The sequence below is a fragment of the Lobosporangium transversale genome (assembly GCF_002105155.1).
Source record: "Lobosporangium transversale strain NRRL 3116 chromosome Unknown BCR41scaffold_23, whole genome shotgun sequence".
Taxonomy (NCBI): domain Eukaryota; kingdom Fungi; phylum Mortierellomycota; class Mortierellomycetes; order Mortierellales; family Mortierellaceae; genus Lobosporangium; species Lobosporangium transversale.
This window is the reverse complement of record NW_019029001.1, coordinates 98,673-122,062: the sequence shown is the minus strand read 5'-3', so window position 1 is coordinate 122,062 and position 23,390 is coordinate 98,673. Positions and strand designations below refer to the sequence as shown.

The following is a 23,390-nucleotide window of genomic DNA, read 5'->3' as shown; positions in this document are numbered from 1 at the left end:
TTGCATAAAAACACGCCGATTGCACCCTGCAATTTTTACTTGTTGATGACAACAAATTCCTTGAAATGCGGCGTCCTGATTGTTTTTCTTTTCCATTACTTCGCGGTTGAGAAATTATCCGAGCACAGTGCTCTTGTACTTTCTGATTGTCCAAAAAAAAATAGAGACGGAACATCGGTTACTTCTACTGCCGTGCGCCAAGAAAAATAAAAAAATATTCTTTTATTTGGCTCGATCTTTTTATTCTTGTTTGTTGTCTACAATTTTTTTTCGAAGGCGATTAAAAACTCTGGCTGTTCCAGCTTCTCAAATGAACGTTCCTCAACACCGTCTTTATTCTTCCATACAAAGTCCGTGTATCGAACACGGGCCTTTTCCTCAAATCCCAAACGGTTCTGGAACAGGTGCTGAGTTGCAAACGCAGATGCAACCACCATCACTGCATCACACCCTATTTCTCTGGCATTGTCCATTGCGACGCTCAACAGTTCCTTTGCCAATCCGAATCCCTCATATCCAGTGCTTACTCCCAAGGCCATGAACTTCATAACTTTAGCACTCGGGTTGTCCTTAAAGACCGTCGTATTAGCGAACCAAAGCTCAAGCATATGATCTAAGATTGCTTGAACACAATCCTCTGACCCTTCCTTCTCAATTTTTTTTCTCTTTGCTGCAATTTTCTCTGCAGTTAAAATACAGCTGGTGCGGAAGGCCACTAAGCGATTAGGCCCTGGTAGCGATGTATCCTCAATTACAAATGATACTGGATTTTCAACAGAGGCTGCTGCTATGGCGTCACCTTCACTTTGTCTCACGCCCTTATTTGCCCCCAAAGGTTCACGCTTAAAGGTTTCAATAAACAGTGATGAGACTTCCTCCTTGTCCTTCTCTGTCATCAAACGCAGTACGAGATGATCTGGGCGTGTTGTCTTTGTTACACTAGGGGAGGCAGGAGTAGGGGGCGACATTTTGTTATAAAAACTAGGTCAGAATTAGGGATCAATAGAATGTGTCAATGAGGAACGAGAAAAGAGAGATTTGTTCATCGGATCCACTTTCGGAGCTATTTTTTCTTCATTCGCAGCCACGGTTTAGGCGAAGAAAAAAATGAAAAACGGTCATTTCCCTTCGGTGCCATTTCTCCATAAGTCACATGTTAAGAAAGGTTATGCTTTGCAGGGCGACCCCTGTGCTTCGCGGGCCTCTCTTGGTTCTTAATCTGAGCAAGACTGATTCTTGAAATGTTTGCGTGCATACACTCCAAAAAACTGTAGCTGCCCAATGGTCTTTGCCATGTTGTAATTCTGTATGCATATGTTTGATAGATTGGTGTTGACTACCAATTCACCTCTCTCCCGTCTATCCACAAGGCACCGCCCAGCAAGAAGGTGATTGAATAGCTTTCACTCCAAGCAATAAATACAACCAATAGTGTCCCTCCTTTGTCCCCCACTGATGCCGGGATCTGTGAGCCAACGAATGTACAAGAGCTGTTAAAGCAAAGAATGACATTTGAATATATTTTCTGATAACAAAAAAGATTATTTTCTGTTGCTTGACAAGGATTAATGATCTTCTGGTTCCTACAAACCGAGTCAATTCTGTCCATGTATTCACTACCCCTGTCCCGATTTGAAATTATAAAACTTTCAACCAGGCAAAGCATTAAATTTCCTAACAACGCAAGAGCCGAAGCTCCGGTCTTGTGGCTCGTTGTCTTGTTGCCCAGCCTACATTAAACGAATCTCTTTCACGTCCGACACCGCTTGACTCAGCACATCCTGTTACTTTGGCGGCCGTAGTCCGGTGCATTATCCGACCCCTTTCCTTATCTGGCTCCTTACTTAGATATCCGTACGTTGAAAGTCTTGACTAACAAATAAATAGATGAAACGAGTGCGTCTAATAAATCGAGCCAATTGGTCAAAGTAGCACACAACATAGCATTCAGGGCGTTATTAAACGTACTCTCTTTTATGATTCGCTTAGAAGGTTTAGAGAGGCCACTTAATATCTACTCTAACTCGACCATGATCTTTTAATGCAGATAAAGCTTCACCTTTGGGGACTGCGAATCCTCTGATATATTCGTGCTTTACAAAAACCTTATTTAGGTAGGCCGTAATTCCAACGATCTAAATGAACGGATCCTTTCGTACTACACTTAATTACTATTGCGTCAGTTACTTAGTACGAGTCTTCCACATAAACCCAATGCACAGTAACAGAATCGTATTTACTGGCGATAAGGAGAAACTATGACAGGGTTGTAGGTTCTGAGACGGTAAATTTACTCTGGAAAAATAAATAAATAATAGAAATAAAGCTTCAGCTGAATTTAATCGATATTCCTTGAGACATATCTATGGAACAAACCCTGTGTCCTCCTCCCAAAGAGATTCATTAGGATCTAGGCTATCTGGCATGTCCTCATCAAACAATCCTCTAATGCTTACTTCAGCATCTTCATATTCGCTCTGGTCATCTTCTCTATAATTCAACATAGAGGTGTTTGAACCAAGTCTGGTAGTCAAGGCCGTCGTGTTATGGAGACTTTTTCGATCCTGATTATCATCATAACTATCTTCAGTTTGGGTATCGTTTCCATTAAAGGTTCGGCCCAAAGTATGGCTCAATACTGTATTCTCTTCTATTTTGCCGTATGTGAGAGACTCGTCGCCTAAGATGAACTGGTCCCTGTTCACCTGTCTCTGTCCTTGTTGAAAGAGTTGTTGGGCCAGGTATTGACTGCCCTTTGACGTGGTCGGCGTAGATATCATTGCAGACTGAAGTATGAAGCTTCTTGACATTGGAACAGCGTCAGTACTCATTAATTTCCCTATTGTAGCGGATTGCGCTGGAGCCTTGAAAAGTGACTCTGTTAGCACGTCCTTATGTTTGCCTGTTGAGGCTAAAGACTCGGAAAAGAACGTGGGTTCTGAATGATTTGTATGTATGGGTGAAACAGGCGGCGGACTAAATCCTCGAGTATCATTATTATTGATTTCGTATTTCCCAAGCATGGGACTTCCGTCTACGGTAGTCATTGATCCGTTAGCTTCACGGATATTTGAGACCGAAGAGTACGATTTTGATGACTGTGATGACGTTGACGAGAAAAAAGTAGGCGATGGTGATGAAGCATAGGCTCTGGATCGGCCGTAAACCGAGACCTTAAGCGAGCCCAGCATTGATTTCGAGAGCGGTTCTAGCGATGGCATTGGTCTCATAGCTCTAGTCGCCAGTCGACTTGACCGATCAGCCTCCCGTCTCCTTTCCATGTCAACCATCTTGGGTGATTTTGGTTTCCAGGATGGCGGACGGCCCCATGGGTTTATACCGGCCTTTAGATCAACAGTTGTCGTAGTTAAGGCTGTTCTCTGTGGTGTTTTTTTCAACGTTGTTATCCCATTTTGTTTATTCTCAAAAGTTACAACGTCGACTTTTGGATTCAAACTATCCTTGATCAGTGATCCAGAAGGAAGACAAGAGTTATTGCCATCATTTGTTGAGGAATTCAACTGCCAAGGGTCCTTGCTGCAAATTCTATAATGAAAGTCAGAATCCTCCGTCATCAAATCCTTGGACACTGAGGACAATGCCATAGTCCCTGAAGACCCCTTGCCCAATGTAGGCTTGCCAAGAGAGATGGAACATTCAAGCGATGGTGTAATCACTTGAAATGGTGATGACTCATCCACTAATTGATTGGGATGTACGGCATTTAAGGTGTCTTTTGGCTGAGACCAGCTTTTGCTCGATGGTAAGCTGCTCCCTGCCTTGAAGCGAGAAAAAATAGAAGACGATAACGGAGACCGAGAAAGTGCATTAACAGGTGAAGTGATCACACGACTTTGCGTGGAATCTGATGTGGACAGTGGCGTTAAAGCAGAGAAAGGGAGCTCTAGCTTGGATGGCGGACCGACTTGTCTCTGAAAGAGTTGCCTACGCTCAGGTGTATGCAGAAACATAATAGGCATAGTTGTTTCCGAAGTAGCATCCTTGGTTTTGGTTGGCTTTGGTGTAGGAGCACGCAAATCATCCAGAGTCAGATTGGGGAAATAGACTGGCTTTTTGGGTGGCTCAATTGAAGTGAGCTCTAAAATGCTTGGTTGATTGTTTCCCTTGGTAGACAATCCCAATTCAAACGCAGGCGGTGGTTGCCCTGCCAACAATGGGCGCTCTAGCATTGATATCCTAGGCTTTTTTGAAGGTGTTACTGGGACTCCACCTGAATCAGTCCCAAAAATACTGAAGAGCTCCTTTTGTTGATCGATACCACCTTCAATTCCAACCTCCAAAACAGGCATACGCGTTGAGAACTGTAATAGACTTCCCTGCTCTGGCTCTGTCTCTGAGGACTGTCTCCTCTTTCTAGACACACCAAGGCGTTCCTGGAAGATAGATCTTGTCTGCATGGGAGCTGATGACTGAGGAGAGGTTATAACGTCTTTGAATGCTGGCTCTTTCGCCATTGCTGTGTATATTGGAGACCTGCTTTCGGTCACCACATCTAGAGAGGGTTCTACTGATGCTGACGTTGCTGCCATCGACTCGGTTATTGCTTGCTTCCTTGTCAAAATGAAATCCGTCAAACCAGTCTTAGTTCTCCCTATTCTTGGGTCTAGAAGCTTGATCGGTGCAGGCTTTGAGGAGGCTAATTTTAATCTGCTAATCGTTGGTAGTTGGCAATGAATTGAAGCTGGCGGCTGGACTGAAGAGGATGCATTCAGTAGCAATATATTGCTTGAGCTATGCTTAATTGCGTCGCAGAGTCTCATTTCCGGATCCGATGACTTTTGATTCTGGTGTGCTGATCCATGAACATGTGTCCTTATACGATGTACGCGGGCTAAAGAGTCCGATAAACCCAACACCGGAGGCTCAAGTATTGACAAAACCTGATTGGAGCTAAGAGCTGCCTCTTGACGAATTTCTGTGGCGGATGGGAACAACGTTCTAAACTCTGTTTCACTGCTTTCTGCATCAATATGGATGGTTGACAGTAAACGATTATAGGGCTGCTTTTTAGCGGTATGCTCCCTAGATTACAAGGGTCGGTGTTAGTACACACGCTCTTGGTAAAAGCTATTATCACCCAGCAAGTATCATGTACTCAACGCCTTCGTGCTATTAGTTTACCTCTGTAGTTGTTCCAGTTTCCTATTAGAGTTTTCCAGTCGTGTATTAAGCTGTTTTTTAAGCGCTCGGATACATTTAAGCTGCTCGCTGTGCTCCTCCGACAATGATTGCAGCAGTCGCGTGTACTGGACAGTTGTATTGTCACTACCAGAAACATATTTAGCACCGCTATTATTAAGAACTTGTAATGAGCGCTTCCAAGCTTTGAGGATCGACATTGGGTCAACTCCACGGGTTGATGAAGCCTACCAAAGATAATTAAAAGGAGTGAGTACTGGATGCTGATATTGACCAACATGATGAAGTCAACTGTGCCCAATCTATATATCTTTCGCGCACCTCTATGTATCCACCTTCACCAAGATGCATGAATGTCAACGGCAAATCCGGCCTGATCGCTTCTGCACTTAATACTGAGGTTCCTTCCCCTGATTTGGCATTCATTAAGGATTGTAAGACTTCTTTGCGATCCGTATGACGCTCCACAAAGCCTAGAATCGGCTTCCACTGAGCATTGATCTTCTCGATCCAACGATCCTCCAAGATCTGCAGCTCTTGTAACGATAAAGCTTCCGTCCGTTGTGTAAATTGTGGTTGGTATGCCAAAAACGTATGACGTTCTGCCTCAACTTTGGCCTAAAAATTTCAAATGATCGTTCAGGCATCATTAGCTTGTTTTTTTTTTTTTTGCCACTAAGCCATGAGTATACATACCAATTCCTCATTCATAACATGAATTCTATTAGTTATCTCAGTACTCATGGAGCTCCACTTCTGACGAATTTTCCGTTGTAGTTGCATGTTTTGAACAAAGAATTGAGAATATTTCAAGATATGTGAATTAACCATAGCAAAAAGCTTGTCTTCATCCCTAGCATGTTCCGGAGCAGCGCTGACAAGACTATGCATCACTCTCTCGTTTTCCAATGAGAATTCCGATGATGATTCGATAAGAGATGATGGCTGTGGATGTGCTTTCCAATTCATCTCTTGCGATACAACATGCGCCAAGATGTAAGTAGATAGTATCAGAATCAATTGCTCTATCCTCACACCAATAGACTCATCCAAGTAACTTCTACGGATTGTTGATAAGAACACGCCTAACCCTGTTATTGTTGTCTTTGCTGTTGTTTGCCCAGACTCCAATGATGGATTGATCGGATCCATATTGTGTCCGATCCCGAAGCTCCCTTCCTTCCTTAATTCTTCTAACCATTTGAATGCTACATTCCTAAATTCTCGTGCATCGTGCCGATCCATGATGGGCCAGCATTCCTTGAATCTTTCACAAGCCAGATTTTTGTTCAATCGTGTGAACAAAAACCAGAGGACAAACTCCAATGCCTTGGTGGATTGATGACCTTTCGCGAAAACATGTTTGTGAAGTTCTAATGGCTTTGATGTGTTGGCTCCAAATCCATGTAAATCAATAAGAATAAACTGCTCAGTTGGGACAAAGCTTGATCTGGATAGGTCATGTGCTGCTTTCTGTTGTGTACTTTCTTTACTTGATTGTGTTGAATAATCTTTTACACCAAGCAGGATGAGATTTGTAAAGAAGACGGCACGGATATTGTCCGGTGAAGCGAGATGATGCGTTGGAGATATTGAAGAGGTGGTGGTTGTGGCATTAAAAGCTGTCATTTTTTTTTTTTTTTTTTTTTTTTTTTTTTCATCTCTTTGGTCAGAAGACTCACAGTCGTCACAAACAAGACATGGCTTTACAAAGGCAAAAGCGTCTTAGAGTAGGAAAAAGGTCTACAGATTCGCCCTGCTACTTTGATGCCTAGATGTTAGGCCAAATGAAGAAATCAGGTAAACTCGAAATGCACGTGATTTTTTTTTTGTTTCTGGAAGACAGACTTGCTTCTATGCGTTAACAAGTGGATTTCTATTCTACATGACTAGTGATAAGGTCGTCGATCTTGAGAATATGTTTGACAAGCTGTGTGGCAAGCAAAATCTGTTGCCTCTTCGAAATCAAGGGGTCGTACACAAACTGCTCTTTCATGTCATTTGTGCCCTTATACAGGCAGTCAACTCCGAGCCGGCTATTGTTCTCTGTCACCTGGCGCGACTTGACTTCTGCCAAGGTCTCAATTGGAGGAAGACCGGAATTCTCAGCAAGAGCTAAGGGGACAGCCTCGAGAGCCTCTGCAAATGCACGCATAGCATACTGGTGCACGCTTGATACTTCATCTGCGGCCTTGGACACAGCCAGCGAACATGCAATCTCGGCTGCACCACCACCATAGACTACACGATTGTCTCTAACCAGATTGCGAACAACACAGATGGCATCATGAAGTGAGCGCTTAGCCTCATCAATGATCATCTTGTTTCCTCCACGAACAAAAACCGTGACAGCACGGGTGTTGGCGCATTCTTCGATGACAAGCATACGGTCCTTGGTTGTCCCAAAAGTGAGCTCGCGAATACTTCCGGCCTGTCCGAGCTTGGAGGCTGAAAGATCTTCGAAGCGAGGAACAATACGTCCATTGGTGGCAATAGCAATCAACTCGATCTCGGGGCCTCCGACCCAACGAACACTAGGGAGTTGATTTTGCATCAACAAGTGGTTGGCTTCATCGTCGAATCCCCATTGGCAAATGACAAGGTTAGCGCCTGTGTCCTTGACTTGCTTGATCATCGTCTCAAATTTCTCTTTTTCGTACGTCTGGAGTTTCTTGTATTCTTCCACGGATGTGATATCCAATTTATGCTTGGTTTTGGGCTTTGGTGGCTCAAAGGCGCAAGTGAGGATGGCGATTTTGGCATCCTTTACCTCGCGTGGCATTTGAGGATGAGAAAAGTCCTTATCAATGACAACTCCCTTGACCAAAACCGTGTCTGCCAGTGAACCTCCTACTTTACCATCCACTTTGATCAGCTCAAAGTCAACATCCTTGCGCTCCAAATCCGCGACTTGAAGAACAGCCTCTACTGCAATCTTAGCATACTGATCGTGGCATTTGGAAACACTAACGAAATAGGAAAAAAAAAAAAAAAAAAAAAAGGGGGTTGAAAAGGCGGGCTACACAGGGTAGTAATCGAAGTATGATGGAAAGAAGTATTGGCAATTATGCTATTGATGTCTTACATTTTACTTCCTAAACTGGTCTTTGCAGTCTTGTAAAGGTTCTCTGTGTTTTCTCTCGAGAATTCAACAGTATCTGAAATCTTGTCCAGATGTGCAACAGCAATATTGCATGCGCGCTCAAACCCATCAGAGATACGAATAGGATGAATACCGCGATCAAGCAAGTGCTCAGCCTGTTCCAACAATGCACCGGCCATAACTAGGTTGACCAATAAGGGTAACAGTGCTATATGAGTTTCTGTTGATTCTAGATGAAATGCAAGGAAAGATACAAAGTTATTTCGACATACCAACAACACCCGTAGTGCCATCACCGATCTCATCATCCTGCGACTTTGACAGCTGAACAAGAAGCTTTCCGATCTGATGCTGGACATCCATCTGGTCCAAAATAGTGGCTCCATCATTAGTGATGGTGATATCACCATCAGGCGAGATCAGGATCTTGTCAAGGCCTTTTAGAAATTATAAAGAAAAAAACAATATTAATGTTACAATCAGACGTTACTAGGACGTGATGATGCTCTGTGATATTGAAGTAAAAAACATACCACGAGGCCCGAGCGACGTCTTGATGATGTTGGCAATAGTTTTGGCAGCAAGAATGTGAGACTAAAGTTGAATGGATGAGGATTGTCGGTTGTTCTTTTTTAGCAATCTAAAATCTCTCTGATCTAGCATTTGTGATACAAGTAAACAGGTGCAATAGCACTTCATCCACATTCATGAACATCCCGATGAAACTGCATGGTACGTTGGGTAAGAGTCACTATCCTCCACTAAACATCCTAAAAGAGAGGATGGAGATCACGGAAATTGAAAAAAGATTTATTTATATATTTAGGTATAATACCTTTTGAGCCTCAATGCCGCTAAGTCGGGACTTCTTTTGTTGTTCACGAAGAATGATGAATGGACGACCATACTCATCCTGAGCGTAGACTGCGTTCATGCCCTCCATGATGATGTGATGTGGATAAAGGAATAAGAGGGTTAATGGTTTAGCTGCGTTTTTGCAGGATGAAAGAATTCTTTGACTACACAAGAACCTTCTTGAAGCATTACAAGCCACACGTGCGATACTCATGCGATGCCATTTACTACCATGTTACGTGTCCCGCAACAGAAAGACACGCATTGAACGCGTGTTGCAGAACAGGTGTACATTAATAGTCCTGACGCGGCACGCATTCAAACATAACACATTCAAACCCTGCTTTCTCTCTTTTTATCCGTCTCAAGTTCAGGTCTATTTCACATTCACTATCCCGATTAGCGTTCAACATTCTTAACATCCTCACTCTTATTTTTCCTAGTAAAACATCTATTTTCACCATGGTAAATACAGACAGTCTTTTGCTAAATGGAAACCAACTTGGACCTGGAATTGAAGTTTCTTTTTCTCTAACTGACATTTGTATACAATGTGATGAACTACGGCTTCGTCTTGCTAGTCGATTATGGAGTATAACGGAGGTGCGGTTGTGGCCATGGTAGGCAAGAACTGCGTGGCCATTGCCTGTGACAAGCGTCTCGGTGTGCAAGCTATGACCATCTCGACTGAATTCAAAAAGACTTTTCAGGTGACTCCAAAGACATATATCGGCCTTCCTGGCCTAGCCACGGATGTTCAGACTTTGTACGCAAAAAAAAAAAAAAAAAAAAAAAACCTTTATCACAGGCCTTAGAACTCGAATTGTTGGAGAGTATTTTAACCCTTCGTGATCGTATCGACATTTTAATCATCTTTGTTCTTTAGAGCAGAAAAGTTCCGCTTCAAGGTCAACATGTACAAACTTAGGGAAGAGCGTGAGATCGAGCCCAAAACCTTGGCTCATCTCGTCTCTTCCACCCTCTATGAGCGACGGTATGGAACAGGGATATCACACGCATTCTTTTAGGATTTTAATGGGCTTGTCCTTCCAACTCGTCTTTTTTTTTTTTTTTTTTTTTTTTTAAAAAAAAAAATGGTTTATTTATTCACATTTTGGCATCATTTAGATTCGGACCTTGGTTTGTGGAGCCTGTAATTGCAGGATTGGATAAGGAGAACAGACCATTTATCTGCTCGACAGATTTAATTGGATGTATCAACTTTGCAAAGGACTTTGTTGTCTCGGGAACTACTTCGAATCAACTCTTTGGAATGTGCGAATCACTTTGGGAACCTGATCTGGTATGAAGTTTTTTTTTTTTTTTTTTTTTTTTTTTTTTTTTTTAAATCGATTCTCCTCATAGTTCGATTGGCCTATTGAACTCCACCTTTAATTACTCGATCAAGCGAAAAAAGTAATCCTTTTTTTTTTTTTTTCTCGTACTAACAGGAACCTGAGGAATTGTTTGAGACCATCTCGCAATCGCTAATGAATGCCGTCGACCGCGATTGTTTGAGCGGTTGGGGAGCAGAAGTTACTGTCATGTAAGTCTTGTCATCAATTTCTAGCTCCAATCCTCAATTTATTGCATTGTTCGTACCTAACATGCCTAAGCACATTCTATAGCACGCCCGACAAGATCATCACGCGCACTCTCAGGACTCGCCAGGTACACCAAAAGTTATCGCAATGATTACATCTTGTTATTTATAATCAACCAGTCCTCTCCATGTATTCCCGTTGATACTGATTGCTATTTTATGTCATGCATTTGATAGGACTAAAATCCGGTTAAATAGGGATGAATCTATGTGCTCTGTAAAAGAAGACGTTATTTCAGGTCAATAAAACAGAAATGAAAGCAAGAGCCTTATTGGAGTGTATGCATGCTGCACATCTTATTGTTTATGTGGAAAAGCAATGGGCTAGTTTGTATTAAGAGCAGAACTGGATGTATCTACAAGTGGCGGTAATTGCGAGGTGCTATATGATGTTTTATAATGCTTACGGCCGATGCATGTTCATCTCATGCCAGAAGCGGCCAGAGAACAGATCATTTGACTTTACAAGCCATGCGCCTAGATTACCAAACCAGGTCCCGAGGACTGGCAAGTGAGTCACTCCCCCTTTGGGATTCATTGCCAAGACCATCAAAGGCCGAGTATGCTGATACTTCTCGAGTTTGTAGCTGGAGTGACAAAGAGAGTCTTTAGCTTCATGTTTGCTCTTGGCATTTTGGATTAATTTGACAATGTTGCAGGCAGCCGTTTCGCCAGCCGAGACGGCCGCTTGCGCTGTAAGCACAGGATCCGCTTTAGACACGTCACCGATCGCAAAGATGTGTTGAAAGGCGTCGTTGTCGAGCTGCAGTGTTGATTTGACTAGAATCGCCTTTGTCTTTGGGTCAAGCAGAGACTTGAAATCAAACGCATCTTTATTTTTGTCACTCGAAACCGCTGGAAACGGAAGAAGAGTAGAAAGGAGCTGAGTGTCAACGCTCATGCCAGTCGAAAAGAACTGCATGTCGCTTTGAATAGTCCTGCCAGAGTGCTTGAGTTTGATAGTCCTATCGGCTTTTTGAATACCATTCTCTCGCGATAGGCCCTCGATTTCTACACGCTCATTTAAAATCACCTCAACCCCTTGATTTTCTAAGAAGCGACGCGCTTCATCCTTGAAGCTTTGAGGATATCCCGGATAGTCGACCAATGCTGGTCCTTCATGAATCACTGTTACGCTTTTTTTTGGATAGCGATATTTGATTTCGCCGGCCTATTGAGTAAGACAATACATCGTTAATAGCAAATATGAAAATATTTGTCATGGCTAGCAAACCGGTTAGAATTTCTGTTTACCTCTTCGCATCCACATGCTCCACCACCAATGATGACAATTCGCTCAGATGCCTCAAGATCTTCACGGGCTTGGTCCAAGAGTTTAAGTCCATCTGCAGAATTATCGACATCCCACTTAGCAGGCGCCGGGACTTGAGATCCTGTAGCGATCACAAGATAGTCAAAGTTGATTCTCTGAGGATCAGTTTCAGGGTGATAAGTGGATAGAGTGATATCGGACGAAGATTGTTCACCAGCATCAAGGATAACATGATCATAGAATATGTTCTTGACTGTGCCACGGACCACTCTATGGGCGGAATCCTTAGAGAAAAGATTGGTGTATGGGATCCAGAGATTTTTGGCAAAATCCTTCTGGACCAATGCACGGTAGGATGCAATGCAATGGAACCTTTTATCGCGACTAAGAAAAATATAATCCATTAAAACAGGCGTTAGTTGTATGCTTATGCATAAACTATGTAATGTCTGATTTAATACTAAATTAAAGCAATAGCCATAGCCATAAAAAAAACCTTTCAATTAGTGTGATGGCTGCATCTGCATCCTTAGGGAGACTATGTAGCAGCTGCTTGATACAGGCAATGCCACCGTATGATCCTCCAATCACGACGATTTGAGTAGACTTGTTGGTTTGAGAAGCCATTATGGTTTTATTAGAAAGTTAGAAAGATACTTAGGTTGAGAGCTCTAGTGCCAATTTTTAAAGGATGAGTGTGTGCTTGAAATAATGAATGGCAAGAAATGAAACGTATGAAGGCGCGGGAAATTTGAAATAGTGAATGAAGAATGAGAATAGAAGAGATGAGTAAAAGCACCCAGTTGCGACAATGGTCTCGCTTTACAATTGCGCCTTGCACAAAATTTCAAGCGCAAATAGGCAAAAATTTGAAGCGTGTCATATCGCCGTCATCGCAAATTACTGTTGCGATTGCATCCTACGATCCTCAAGTTTACATTTGTACTCTTTGAGATAAGATGTTTACTACCCTGGTTGCTTGATTGTCTCGAAATACAAATGTCGAGTCGATAAAAGGGCAAGCGCTTTCCTTATTATAAAGATGAAAATCTTATTTTGTAAGGCAAGTGGTTAACGTTCTAGTTTCCGAATGCGAGAACATCAAAAGCGCTTCGCCCAGTTACTTGCGCTGCCCACAATTCTTTTTATGCACTTACGAAATGTATTCACGTGATAGTGGATCATTATTATTTGGCTAGGTTAGCAGCTTGCGTCTGGTCTCTCTCTCTTACAATCACTTCAAAATGGGTACGCACGCTAGCTGCTGAAATAGCCAATCGCAAGACAGTCACTGGCAACTATGATATATACATCCATCCATTGTCGTCCACACTACGAATGCATCCATTTGGATATTTGGAAACAGGAGAAGTGCCCTCTATCCTTATTATCAATATTGTTAAACAGGAACTCTTCAAGGATTTTTTGACATCAGATTTTATTGGATTCAGGATCAGATGAGGAGTAACCATTTAAAAGTTGGCTGTGGGACCTTGAATCGACATCAGCAAATCAAACAATCTCATTAGATGAACCTTTAAATCCGTTGATCCAACCGTTTCACATGGGGAAAAAGACACCTGGATTTTCTGCCCAATTCGACCTTCAACCAAATACTGAAACGCTAATCACTTGTGATTTAATCAGATTGAAGACCAACAAAAAAAAAAGCAAAGATCCGACGCTGACTTTCTCTCCAACTTGTATCATGTTGACTTTACGTGAACAGGTAAAGGTAAACCAAGAGGTCTTCAGGCCGCTCGCAAGCTCCGCACCACTCGCCGTGAGAATCGCTGGGCTGATAAGCATTACAAGCGTCAGGCCCTCGGAACGGCCTTCCGTTTCTCCCCTTTCGGAGGTTCCTCCCATGCCAAGGGCATCGTTCTTGAGAAGATGTATGGTTCCTTTTATATTATTTGTGTTTTTCTTGAATATAGATGATCCAGGGATTCGAGGACAAAGGAAAATAGTTATATGATCTTTAGGATTCGCCACGCCGTATCGTTTTTTTTTTTTCTTTTCTCAGCGATAAATGGTGCCGGGATTGACTCGCATTGTCAGGATCACATCGAGAAATAGCGATGGAATCTAGACCTTTTGGACATATCAGTAACTACTCGCCCAAAAAAAAATACGATTACTCTGGTACATTATACAATCAGGAATTTGTCCCTTAATCACATGGATTTTCAACAACTTCTATCTCTTGAAACTTCTCTTGGCACTCTAAACAGGACATAAACTTAAGCGGAGCGTGCATTGTCGACATTTTGACTTATCGCTAGCATATTTTTTTTTTCTTGTTGTATTTGATAGCGGTGTTGAGGCCAAGCAGCCCAACTCTGCTATTCGTAAGTGCGTCCGTGTCCAGCTCATCAAAAACGGCAAGAAGATCACTGCCTTCGTCCCCAACGATGGTTGCTTGAACTTTGTCGATGAGAACGACGAAGTCCTCATTGCTGGTTTCGGTCGTTCCGGCCACGCGTAAGTTGCCAATATCAGCTCTTTTCTTTTCTTTTCTTTTCTTTTCCTGTTTAAGTTAATTTATTACGAATCATCCCTTTAACATTCTTGATTTTTATTATCATCCGACGAAAACAGCGTTGGAGATTTGCCCGGTGTCCGTTTCAAGGTCGTTAAGGTCTCTGGTGTCTCTCTCTTGGCTTTGTGGAAGGAGAAGAAGGAGAAGCCCCGTTCCTAAATATTGGAGCTGGTTTTTCTGTTCTGAACTTTCCATTAACATTTCCATGGCTGAAATAAATAATAAGAAAAAAGATTCACGAATAACTGTCATAATGAAATTCTAAGCTCATTGCTTTTGAAGTTTTTTTTTTTTTTTTTACGACGCCTTAAAGGTCTGCTATGATTTCTGCCATGCTTCTGTATCACTTGTCTCTTCATATTGATGGAGATTGTCCAGTCCAGTAGGCTGCTGGCGGACAGCAGCGGCATAAGTCATGGGCATAGTACTATTATTGTTGCTGATTGATCCAGCCAAAATTGTGGTATGTTGGTGGTGCTGAAGAATATCATGATCGGGATGCTTGGACTCGTCTAGGAACGATGAAGATGGCGACACAATTTGGAACGAGCTACTATCCATTAAGTTAGTAAGTCGCATTGGTTGAGAGTGATCCTTTGCCACAGCAATTGTTGGTGATGTAGGTCGGGGTGTAGTTGATTGGCTGTTGTGAGCAGAGGCTTTGCGACTCGATGCCATTGCGCTTGTTATTGTGGAGTTTAAGCTGGTTGTAGGCTGGAAACTGTCACCAAGTATAATCACATCCTCGTCTGCTATACCACCCGCTGGCGAACCAAATGTAGATGTCGAAGACATGGAGGATGTTCGCCTATTAAACTTCTGTTCCTCCTCTCGTTTCAATTGCTGGCTCTCAAACTCTCCTTCGTCACTATGATCCATGCTTGCACGTACGATGACGCTAGTCTGCATCCCTGAAGCACACAAAACAAACCTACTACGCTCAATACATGTCCCTGGAACTAATCCGCCAGGTGATATCGGCACCGACGAAGTATTGGTAGTTGAAGCGCCGAGGCAGCTCTTCCAGGAAAGCATGGATGGTCGAGGTGAAGGGGAGATGATCTCTGTCGAGCCTGGGACCAGTCCACTGGCCTTCATGATTTCAACTTTGATAGTGATGCTGTGTTCACCTCGTACCACCACCGCTCCGCGAGCCAGAAGCAAGTATGTAGAAGCATCACAATCTGACAAAATGTTGCATTTAAGATCGATAGGCTTGAGTGTAAAATGTCGTGGCAATAGGGTCATTCCTGTTAATTGACTAGTAATGGCAATAAGTGTCGGGAGCAGGCTTACTGTTTAATATGTCAAAAAAGTGAGTTAGAGATAAAAAACTGCAATGCTGCAAGTAATAATAAGGAGTATCTCGTTTTGTGTCCTGTATCATTATTCTTATTTTGTTTGTTTTAATTTTACTTGCCATGGAATGTGCCTCCTTCGCCCGAAACTTCGGCCTTGAAGGGCATGATCACTTCAACTCGTCCTGGTCGAACGCCTGCAAGCGAAATCCCCAAGAATCTGTGCAATCCAAATCGACTAACCACCGCATTCACCCGTTCCCAGTATGTGTCCTCTGCTGGTGTCCATAGAATCTCGCTCAGTTCGTCCATACTCAAACCCAACCCTTCTGCTGCTGCTGCAGTAGTGTTCGCTTCCCGATTTGCCACGATTCTACTGCCATCATCACCACTGTTGTTATTACTGCTACTTCTGTTGCGATTACCGTTATTTGTGCTAGAGGATTTAAAGTAGCTGAGGGCACGGATAGCTTTGACAGTCGGTGGTAACAATTTAATGATCGGTAACATTACGGTGACAAATTTAAATATTGTTGCAGGTCCCAATGATAGTAATATTGCTTTGCGACGATGGGCTTTGAGTAACGACAATGCAACCAAGAATGTCCGCTGTAGCTCCAGTGCGATCCGGTTGACATATTTGGCAGGGATCAGTTTGCGGTATATCGAGAGCTTTGATTGCACACTGGGCATTGTGTGATATGATGGAGCACCCTTTTTCTATACGTTATAAATGCTATTTGGATTTCGAGCAAAAAAGATATGTGGATGAGCTAAGAAATATGAAGTACTGTAACTCGAATGGATAAATGAATGGATAAATAGGTGAATGAATGTGAAGCAGATGAATGAGGATGGCTCCTAAGGAAGCACAGAACGTTGCAAAAGTGCTCCTTTGTCATGGGCACACAATGGCACGTGAAGACAATCGGACCAACCGAATAATAATGTTTGTTGCACAAGAAATATTACGTGAAAATAAAAAAAAAAAGGTCGATGCCGAACCAGTTTTTATAGTATAGGAGAGCCAGCCTATTCTACCACATCCTGCCCATCGAAAGCGAGATTGTTGGCTCCAATGTTATTGCTACCAATCGCCGGGTTGTCAATTAGCCTGCCTGCGACAATACCTGAGAGTACTCCTGCATTTGTCAAGAACTCGTCCATGGCTATAATGTTATCTGAAGCCTGTGCAAAGAAGTACACCATAGTCAGTGTAACGCGACTTCCTTGGCAGAGACAAATGCGTCGGTTCTTCGATTTCATTAGATAATGGATCTGGTAGAGCTGACGGAAAGGTTTTAAGTCATACCCCTTGGCAATGAGAGCAACAATTACAAATGTTTTAAAATAGCCATACTCGTTTAGCTACCTAAAGTCTTAAGTGAAACTATTAAAAAAAATAAAATAAAAAACGCTTATATAATAGACAGGCGTCCTTATTCATTCGTGTTCCTTGACCCGTGAGAATACGTTCATAACTTGGGCAAACTGACCCATTTAATGTTCTAAGAATTGTGTCTTTATATCACAACGTCATATATCTAATCATACTCCTCATAGTCTTGGTAATCATCACAAGCATCATAATCGCAATGTTCCTCGCTGAATCTGTCTCCATCATCGTGTTCGAAAATCTTTTCTTTCAGATCATTTTTCAAATCCTGATCTTGCTCCTTTCCTCCTTTTCCTTCTTCATCAATCTTTCCTCCAATGGATTCGTATTCCTTGTCCTTTCTTCGGGTCCTACTACTATCTCCATCAACGTCTTCTTGGTCGCTCAAAGCCTCCAAGTTAATCTTCCACGATCGTAATCTCTTTTTGGATGGAGGCAATGGTATAAATTTTCTTTTTCCAGTCGCTTTTATTCCTAACTGCACCTGCTGGCATTGACGCTGTTGTTGTTGCTGGCGCTGAAACTCACGTCGCTTAGATCGTGCCTCTTTCCCTTCTTGTCGCATGATTCCTCTCTGCTTTGCTTTTTCTGCTTCATCATATATGTTACTCATAACCCGTAGCACTGCACTTGCATCCGAGCGTGGTCTCAAATATTGCTCGAACTCAGCTTCATCCAGATCCTCGGATGTTAGCTGCTCCGAGTTCAGTTGCTCATGGGTCCGTGGGGGATTATAATTTCGATTGCTAATAGAGCTCACCCAATAGGCAAGAGTGTTATCTGTTGCTTCCAAAAGTTCCTGTTCAGTTCGTGAGCCATGTTCGAGTAGCAACTGAATCCATTCTATTCGTTGCTTCTTCAAACGCTCTTGAAACCGATTTCGACGTGAAGGTAGATCCTGCGTACTTTTTTGATCGCCATGAGGCGATATTGATGATAAAGGCGGCGAAGACAATGATGAGAACGATGTTAATGAGGCTCTGCTAACCAGTAGTTTTGCCGCATGAATCTCTTGCATTCGCTTATTCCTACGCTCTACGCTGCTAACAAATGCGGGAGGAAGGGCCCGCAGCATTGCTGCTTCTGTTAATAGAGTTGAATTGTGCTGGAGAGGAGCTTCTGCAGGCCTCTCTGTCGCTGCTCGCAGCTGACCATTGTTCAAACTAAGACTTGGTACTCCTTTATCACCATCCATATCCTCGTCATCAAGAGTCCAAAGGCTATTGTCTTGCTGCTCCAATCTTAAATCCTCTGCTATGAAATTTTCCCCAGGGCCCACTCGATCTTCGTCATCATCTCTCTCCTCGCTGCCCTCTTGATGATCCAACGCAGCCCATACCCTTTTATTTTGTTCTTGCAAATGACCAAAATACTTGAGGACATCTTCCATATAAAACACAAGCTTGGCGTCCTTAATCTTGTCAGTCTTGTCAACAAATGGCAGTCGACGTGCCCAGATGAGCATACATTGTCTCACTTCTTTGTATCGCGCCATAACTGCAAAATGTGACGTGCTGAATAACATAGCCGCAAAATGAAATAGCTCTTCAGGACATTTCGGGGCCATGAGACGTACTTCGATTGCAATGATCAAACAGGCTGCAACTAGTGCAGGAATAGGACGCCCAGTTGCCAGACCAGAATCTGTAGCGATTGTCATGCATTTTTGGGCCGCTGCCAATAAAGTTCGCAAACAAGCTCTCTTCATCTCGGGCTTTCTGTGCACGCCCAACACGTCCTGAAATTCCTGACTCAAGTTCTCCATGTCACCACGTTGGATCGAGTCAGTTGTGCCGATGCTCATGATTCTTTGCAGCATCAACCAGGGATCATTCTCTAGATTGAAACAGGCGTTACCAGCTTCTAGAATGCTATTTTCCAAGAGAATGCCCTTGATGGCCTTATATAGTGCTCCAACCTTGTAAGGCGATTCCTCTGCCTTGACAGCAATCTCGACCAGCGAGATGCCCTTTTTGGCTTCCTTGACAGCCAAGTACAGACAAGCGAGCGCGCCTTGAGCTGCTCGTGTCCAGAATTTTAGCTGCATCAGTGCCATGACTTGCTTCCATAAAAAAAATGCTCTGTTGATATGAGCTTCTGACAATTCGCACTGGCGCGTTACAAACGAGAGATATGTTTTGATCTGAGCGTATCTTTTTGCACGATAAAGTCGACGTCGATCTTGCGTAAAAGATCCATAACCATAGCCTCCGAGATGATGTTGGGCAGAGTCCGAAAGAAAACCATATGTTTGGCCAGTTCTATTAACCCGAACCGTACCCTGGCTATAAGGCTGCTTTTGAGGCTCCCCAGATGTGTCCGTAGTCGATAATTCTGTATAGATGATGCCATCTTCAAAGACATGGCCACAGACATGACAGACAGTTTCCCCAGTGGCGTGCTCTTCATAGGCTTCCGTACTTTGGCATTGTGGGCATTGCAAGTCTTTTCGATGGTCCATGAATGAGCTTTTGCACGGAAGGCCGACTTGAGCTATGCAACATCGAGATGAATTGCGATTCATGTTGCTTTAAATGTGGCTTGTAACACGATCGTGAGAGTAATTTGATTGGCGCAAAAAAAGGTGTGAAAAAACTGAAAAGTGCTTTAACAATACGATCAACCTTACATTCCGAATGTGAGTTTATTATAAATATTGCTCTGCAATAAGTGATGGCCACATGCTACACGGATAAGTAAATAAGTGGTATACCAAGTATCGTATAAGATTTTAAAACAATAGCATAAAGAGGTCCTTATGCTTTCTTCGACTCGTTCAAGTACCCCCGTATTAGTTAGAGCATGTTAGGGAATAAAAAGTGAAAATAAGAGTAAGAACAGGATGACGGAGCTAAATTAAGGTTTTAGCGTATTGTGTGCGGTACGTTGGGCAGCAGTGGCTCAGGTAGACGTAGGGACAAGCTGACAGATCCCTGTAGTAATATGACGAAATGAAGAGAAGGATGGGCGAAATTCTCAAAAAAGATGAAAAACAGGAAACCCAGTACTGTACAGATCCCTCTTTTTTTACTTTTTCTCGTGTTTTCTTTTGATGTAAGCACATTGCCTCGGGGTTGCTCTCTCCAAGTTATTGCTGAGTATACATGTACGCGCAAAAGAAGGAAGAGGAAGCGATGGTGTAGCGGAGAATGAATGGGAAACGAGTTCGCTTTACTTTTATGATATAAGGAATGAATACGATTGAATTAAATTAAGGTTTATTTTCTGAACTTCGCCCGTTCTTCATGGGCTTGATCTATTGTTTGCATCAAGTTCATACACAGACAAACCAGACAGAAGGAAAACGACGATCGTCCATGGAATGCTATTGAATTAAGCCTATGGTATTCAATCTGAGAAAGGAGTCAACTTTGTTGGTTATATGCAAAAACTTTACGTCGTGTCAAACAAGTTCACCACTTACTTGCTCACTTCTAACCTTGTATGCAATACAAACATGGTCCATATCCATTCGTTTATTCTTTTTAATCAGGACAAGGAAGCGGATCAGGGCTATTTCTCAAAAACGTATATAAAGGGCAGCAGTTTTCACAATATTTTTCAATTCCTCTCCTTGACTTCCTAACACTTCCTCTCGCTCTACTTTGCCAGCTACTCAACCACCTACGTGGTAATCTTACCCTGCTTTAAATAATCCCTAGCATCACATCGTCCTCCACTGGCTACAAAACAGCCTTTACATACCTCGTCTCTTTACCTTTCCGTTGATCTGTCTGTGTATTTCTGTTCGTCAACAAACACAAACATTCCGTATTTTTTTTTTTTTTTTTTTTTTACAGCGTTACAACTCCAGCAACAACAATAATTGTTCAGAAACAATGTCCAATAAAGGCAATGTACTCTTGTCCGAAAAGGCAACCAGGTACCTCTCCTTGGCTATCGGTATCCTGGTCATGGCTTTGTCTGGTTCTCTCTTCTCCTTTGCATCTTTTGGTATGGACCTTAAGGCCCGGTTTGGTTTTAACTCCTCCAACATCAACCTGTTGGCTGCCATTGGCGACACGGCGATGTATGTTGGCTTTCTCATTGTGGGCCCTATTTATGATCACTACGGGGAACGTTGGACCATGATCACTGCCTCGATTCTGACTTTTCTGGGTTATGGCGGTATGTATATCGCCTATGCCAAAGCATGGGGAGGCCTTGGCTTCCTCATGGTTCTATACTGCCTTGCTGGTGTTGCCTCCACTGCCGGGTAAGCGTTTTTATTATTACTATCATTATTGTATTTTTTACACCCAGATCCTAATACTTCTTCATTTGTATTTATTTTATTTTATTTTATTTTCTTAATAATAAAAAAGATACTTGGCTGCACTTGCTGCCAATATGGCCAATTTCTCTGCAGCCACTTCAGGCACAGTGTCTGGAGTACTCTTAGCCTTCTTTGGTCTTTCTGCCACACTCTTTTCACAGATCAAGACCCATTTGTTTTCGGGTGACGATGAGGTTCCAGACCCTACTTCGGTTCTCAAGGGCACCAGAGCAACGCAGAATTACTTACTATTCCTCACCATCATTACAACCGCCACTTATATGATTGGTGCTATCTTAATGATGAAAATTAAAAAACCTGAAGAAGTTGTCGACATCCTGAACTCCGACTCCACATCAAGTTCCATTGTTAGTGAAAACCCTGAGAAGCAGGATACTGATATTAACACTACTGGTACGGCCTCTGTCTCCCGCCCAGTCCAAACTCTTTCTCGTACCACTACTCTCACGCCTTCAATGCATAACGGCCGCGTACCCACTGGACTGCGTCTCGAAAATTGGAATCAATCTAGTCTTACCCTCGATAAGGAAGAAGCTTTCCCTGGGGCCCCTGACTCGACACATCATCATTTGCCGGGTGATAGTATCTTGGACAAAGCAGCTCCTAATGCGACCACAGCTGCTATGTCTTTGGGCACTACTACAACAACAACGGATCCCTTCAAGGCCAACAAGAGCTTTAACCCTTATTTAACTACGATTGATATGAAGCCTCGGGAGCTGCTCCTCCAGTCTACATTCTGGTTTTTTGTGATCGCTCAAGTTTCCCAACAAGGGTTTTCATACATCAATAACGTGGATTCAATCATTCATGCGATCTTGAACCCAGTTGATCCCAATGCAACTGCTCGCGCGGTTTCCTTGACGGGCACTCATGTTACCTTAATCTCGATTGGTAACTGCCTCGGTCGTCTCGCTTCGGGTATTCTTTCAGATTGGGTCATTTCTCGCTATCGTATCTCCCGCTCCATCTTCTTTTTCGGATCTGAAATCATTATCTTGGTACCTCTATTAATAATGGGGTTCTCAAACCCAGCCGTGTCTTTGACAGGCCTGATTGTCAGTTCTGCTTTGATCGGCGCCACTTATGGTGCAACAGGGGCCCTATTTGCCTCCATGGTCCGAGATCTATTTGGAAATCGATACTACGGCACAGCCTGTGGCATGGTCATGGTCCTCAATGGCGCCAATCCTTTCATTGCGAATCAGATTTATGGAGTCTTTTATGATCGTGCTGTCACAGAGATGCCTCCTGCACCAGACAATGTCCATGCTACGAATGGCCATATGACTTGTGTGGGACCCTCTTGCTATAATAATAGCTTTAAAGTCGCGTCGCTGCTTCAACTAGTATGCATCCTTTCAGCGGGATTACTCTTTTGGGCACACATGAAGAAAGGCAGGAAGTTAGTTCAGAGAATGCTTCAAAGCGAAGCGACAGTCGTGTGAACATAAAAAAAAAAAAAAAAAAAAAGAGAAGATCACGAGCAGGTGGTAGCATACCCTCCAGGAGGCTTATTGTTATAAGTCACTGTCATTGTAATAGCATTTATCCATTCCACTCATACACCATTACACCATCTTGCATATTAAAAGGAATACAAATAAATGAGGTACTTCTTTGATACAACTGAGGACTGAGATAGCGCATGTTTGTTTGAGACGAGTAGCAGGAAAGTCTGTATTTTATTCACCCAGTGTAATATGTGGAGAAGTAAGGTAATTCCCTTGCCTACGCACGAGCCAATGATCAACTGTGGAGTGTGAGAGCAAAAAATGCACAAGTAAATATCGGAGAAGGATAAATCACCCCATTCTTATCTTATCCCCAACTATCTCTACATAAACCCCAAACTCATGTGGA

At 42.8% G+C, this 23,390-nt stretch overlaps 9 protein-coding genes across 9 annotated transcripts; 3 read left to right on the top strand and 6 right to left on the bottom strand.

Annotated features, from left to right (window-relative positions):
* Positions 1–190: 190 nt before the first annotated feature.
* Positions 191–1,067, bottom strand: BCR41DRAFT_355452 (hypothetical protein). The gene has a single exon (XM_022024487.1). It carries the CDS (start codon positions 966–968, stop codon positions 258–260), a length of 711 nt encoding a protein of 236 aa, XP_021880413.1. The 5' UTR covers positions 969–1,067; the 3' UTR covers positions 191–257.
* Positions 1,068–2,326: 1,259 nt separating this feature from the next.
* Positions 2,327–6,785, bottom strand: BCR41DRAFT_355451 (hypothetical protein). The gene is made up of 4 exons (XM_022024486.1): positions 5,857–6,785; positions 5,482–5,778; positions 5,143–5,387; positions 2,327–5,043 (listed from the first exon to the last, which is right to left on the bottom strand). The coding sequence occupies exons 1-4, from the start codon at positions 6,403–6,405 to the stop codon at positions 2,364–2,366; spliced, it is 3,771 nt and encodes a 1,256-aa protein (XP_021880412.1). The 5' UTR covers positions 6,406–6,785; the 3' UTR covers positions 2,327–2,363.
* Positions 6,786–6,965: 180 nt separating this feature from the next.
* On the bottom strand, positions 6,966–9,260 carry BCR41DRAFT_355449 (T-complex protein 1 subunit epsilon). Its single transcript, XM_022024485.1, has 5 exons — positions 9,099–9,260; positions 8,797–8,857; positions 8,536–8,700; positions 8,246–8,444; positions 6,966–8,126 (listed from the first exon to the last, which is right to left on the bottom strand). The coding sequence occupies exons 1-5, from the start codon at positions 9,204–9,206 to the stop codon at positions 7,037–7,039; spliced, it is 1,623 nt and encodes a 540-aa protein (XP_021880411.1). The 5' UTR covers positions 9,207–9,260; the 3' UTR covers positions 6,966–7,036.
* A 138-nt stretch (positions 9,261–9,398) lies between these two features.
* Positions 9,399–10,988, top strand: BCR41DRAFT_337626 (nucleophile aminohydrolase). Its single transcript, XM_022022081.1, has 7 exons — positions 9,399–9,583; positions 9,700–9,884; positions 10,005–10,112; positions 10,247–10,421; positions 10,570–10,664; positions 10,747–10,789; positions 10,899–10,988. The coding sequence occupies exons 1-7, from the start codon at positions 9,581–9,583 to the stop codon at positions 10,902–10,904; spliced, it is 615 nt and encodes a 204-aa protein (XP_021880410.1). The 5' UTR covers positions 9,399–9,580; the 3' UTR covers positions 10,905–10,988.
* A 40-nt stretch (positions 10,989–11,028) lies between these two features.
* On the bottom strand, positions 11,029–12,593 carry BCR41DRAFT_355446 (hypothetical protein). Its single transcript, XM_022024484.1, has 2 exons — positions 11,976–12,593; positions 11,029–11,892 (listed from the first exon to the last, which is right to left on the bottom strand). Exons 1-2 carry the CDS (start codon positions 12,396–12,398, stop codon positions 11,125–11,127), a joined length of 1,191 nt encoding a protein of 396 aa, XP_021880409.1. The 5' UTR covers positions 12,399–12,593; the 3' UTR covers positions 11,029–11,124.
* Positions 12,594–13,219: 626 nt separating this feature from the next.
* BCR41DRAFT_355444 (ribosomal protein s23) lies at positions 13,220–14,791 on the top strand. Its single transcript, XM_022024483.1, has 4 exons — positions 13,220–13,242; positions 13,724–13,889; positions 14,311–14,478; positions 14,596–14,791. The coding sequence occupies exons 1-4, from the start codon at positions 13,239–13,241 to the stop codon at positions 14,693–14,695; spliced, it is 438 nt and encodes a 145-aa protein (XP_021880408.1). The 5' UTR covers positions 13,220–13,238; the 3' UTR covers positions 14,696–14,791.
* Positions 14,792–14,836: 45 nt separating this feature from the next.
* BCR41DRAFT_387169 (hypothetical protein) lies at positions 14,837–16,689 on the bottom strand. The gene is made up of 2 exons (XM_022027868.1): positions 15,957–16,689; positions 14,837–15,831 (listed from the first exon to the last, which is right to left on the bottom strand). Exons 1-2 carry the CDS (start codon positions 16,525–16,527, stop codon positions 14,855–14,857), a joined length of 1,548 nt encoding a protein of 515 aa, XP_021880407.1. The 5' UTR covers positions 16,528–16,689; the 3' UTR covers positions 14,837–14,854.
* A 621-nt stretch (positions 16,690–17,310) lies between these two features.
* BCR41DRAFT_355441 (hypothetical protein) lies at positions 17,311–19,714 on the bottom strand. The gene has a single exon (XM_022024482.1). It carries the CDS (start codon positions 19,689–19,691, stop codon positions 17,379–17,381), a length of 2,313 nt encoding a protein of 770 aa, XP_021880406.1. The 5' UTR covers positions 19,692–19,714; the 3' UTR covers positions 17,311–17,378.
* A 1,105-nt stretch (positions 19,715–20,819) lies between these two features.
* On the top strand, positions 20,820–22,975 carry BCR41DRAFT_422844 (major facilitator superfamily domain-containing protein; the record flags this gene model as incomplete). Its single annotated transcript, XM_022030212.1, has 3 exons — positions 20,820–20,861; positions 21,031–21,446; positions 21,556–22,975. Exons 2-3 carry the CDS (start codon positions 21,070–21,072, stop codon positions 22,973–22,975), a joined length of 1,797 nt encoding a protein of 598 aa, XP_021880405.1. The 5' UTR covers positions 20,820–20,861; positions 21,031–21,069.
* Positions 22,976–23,390: the final 415 nt, after the last annotated feature.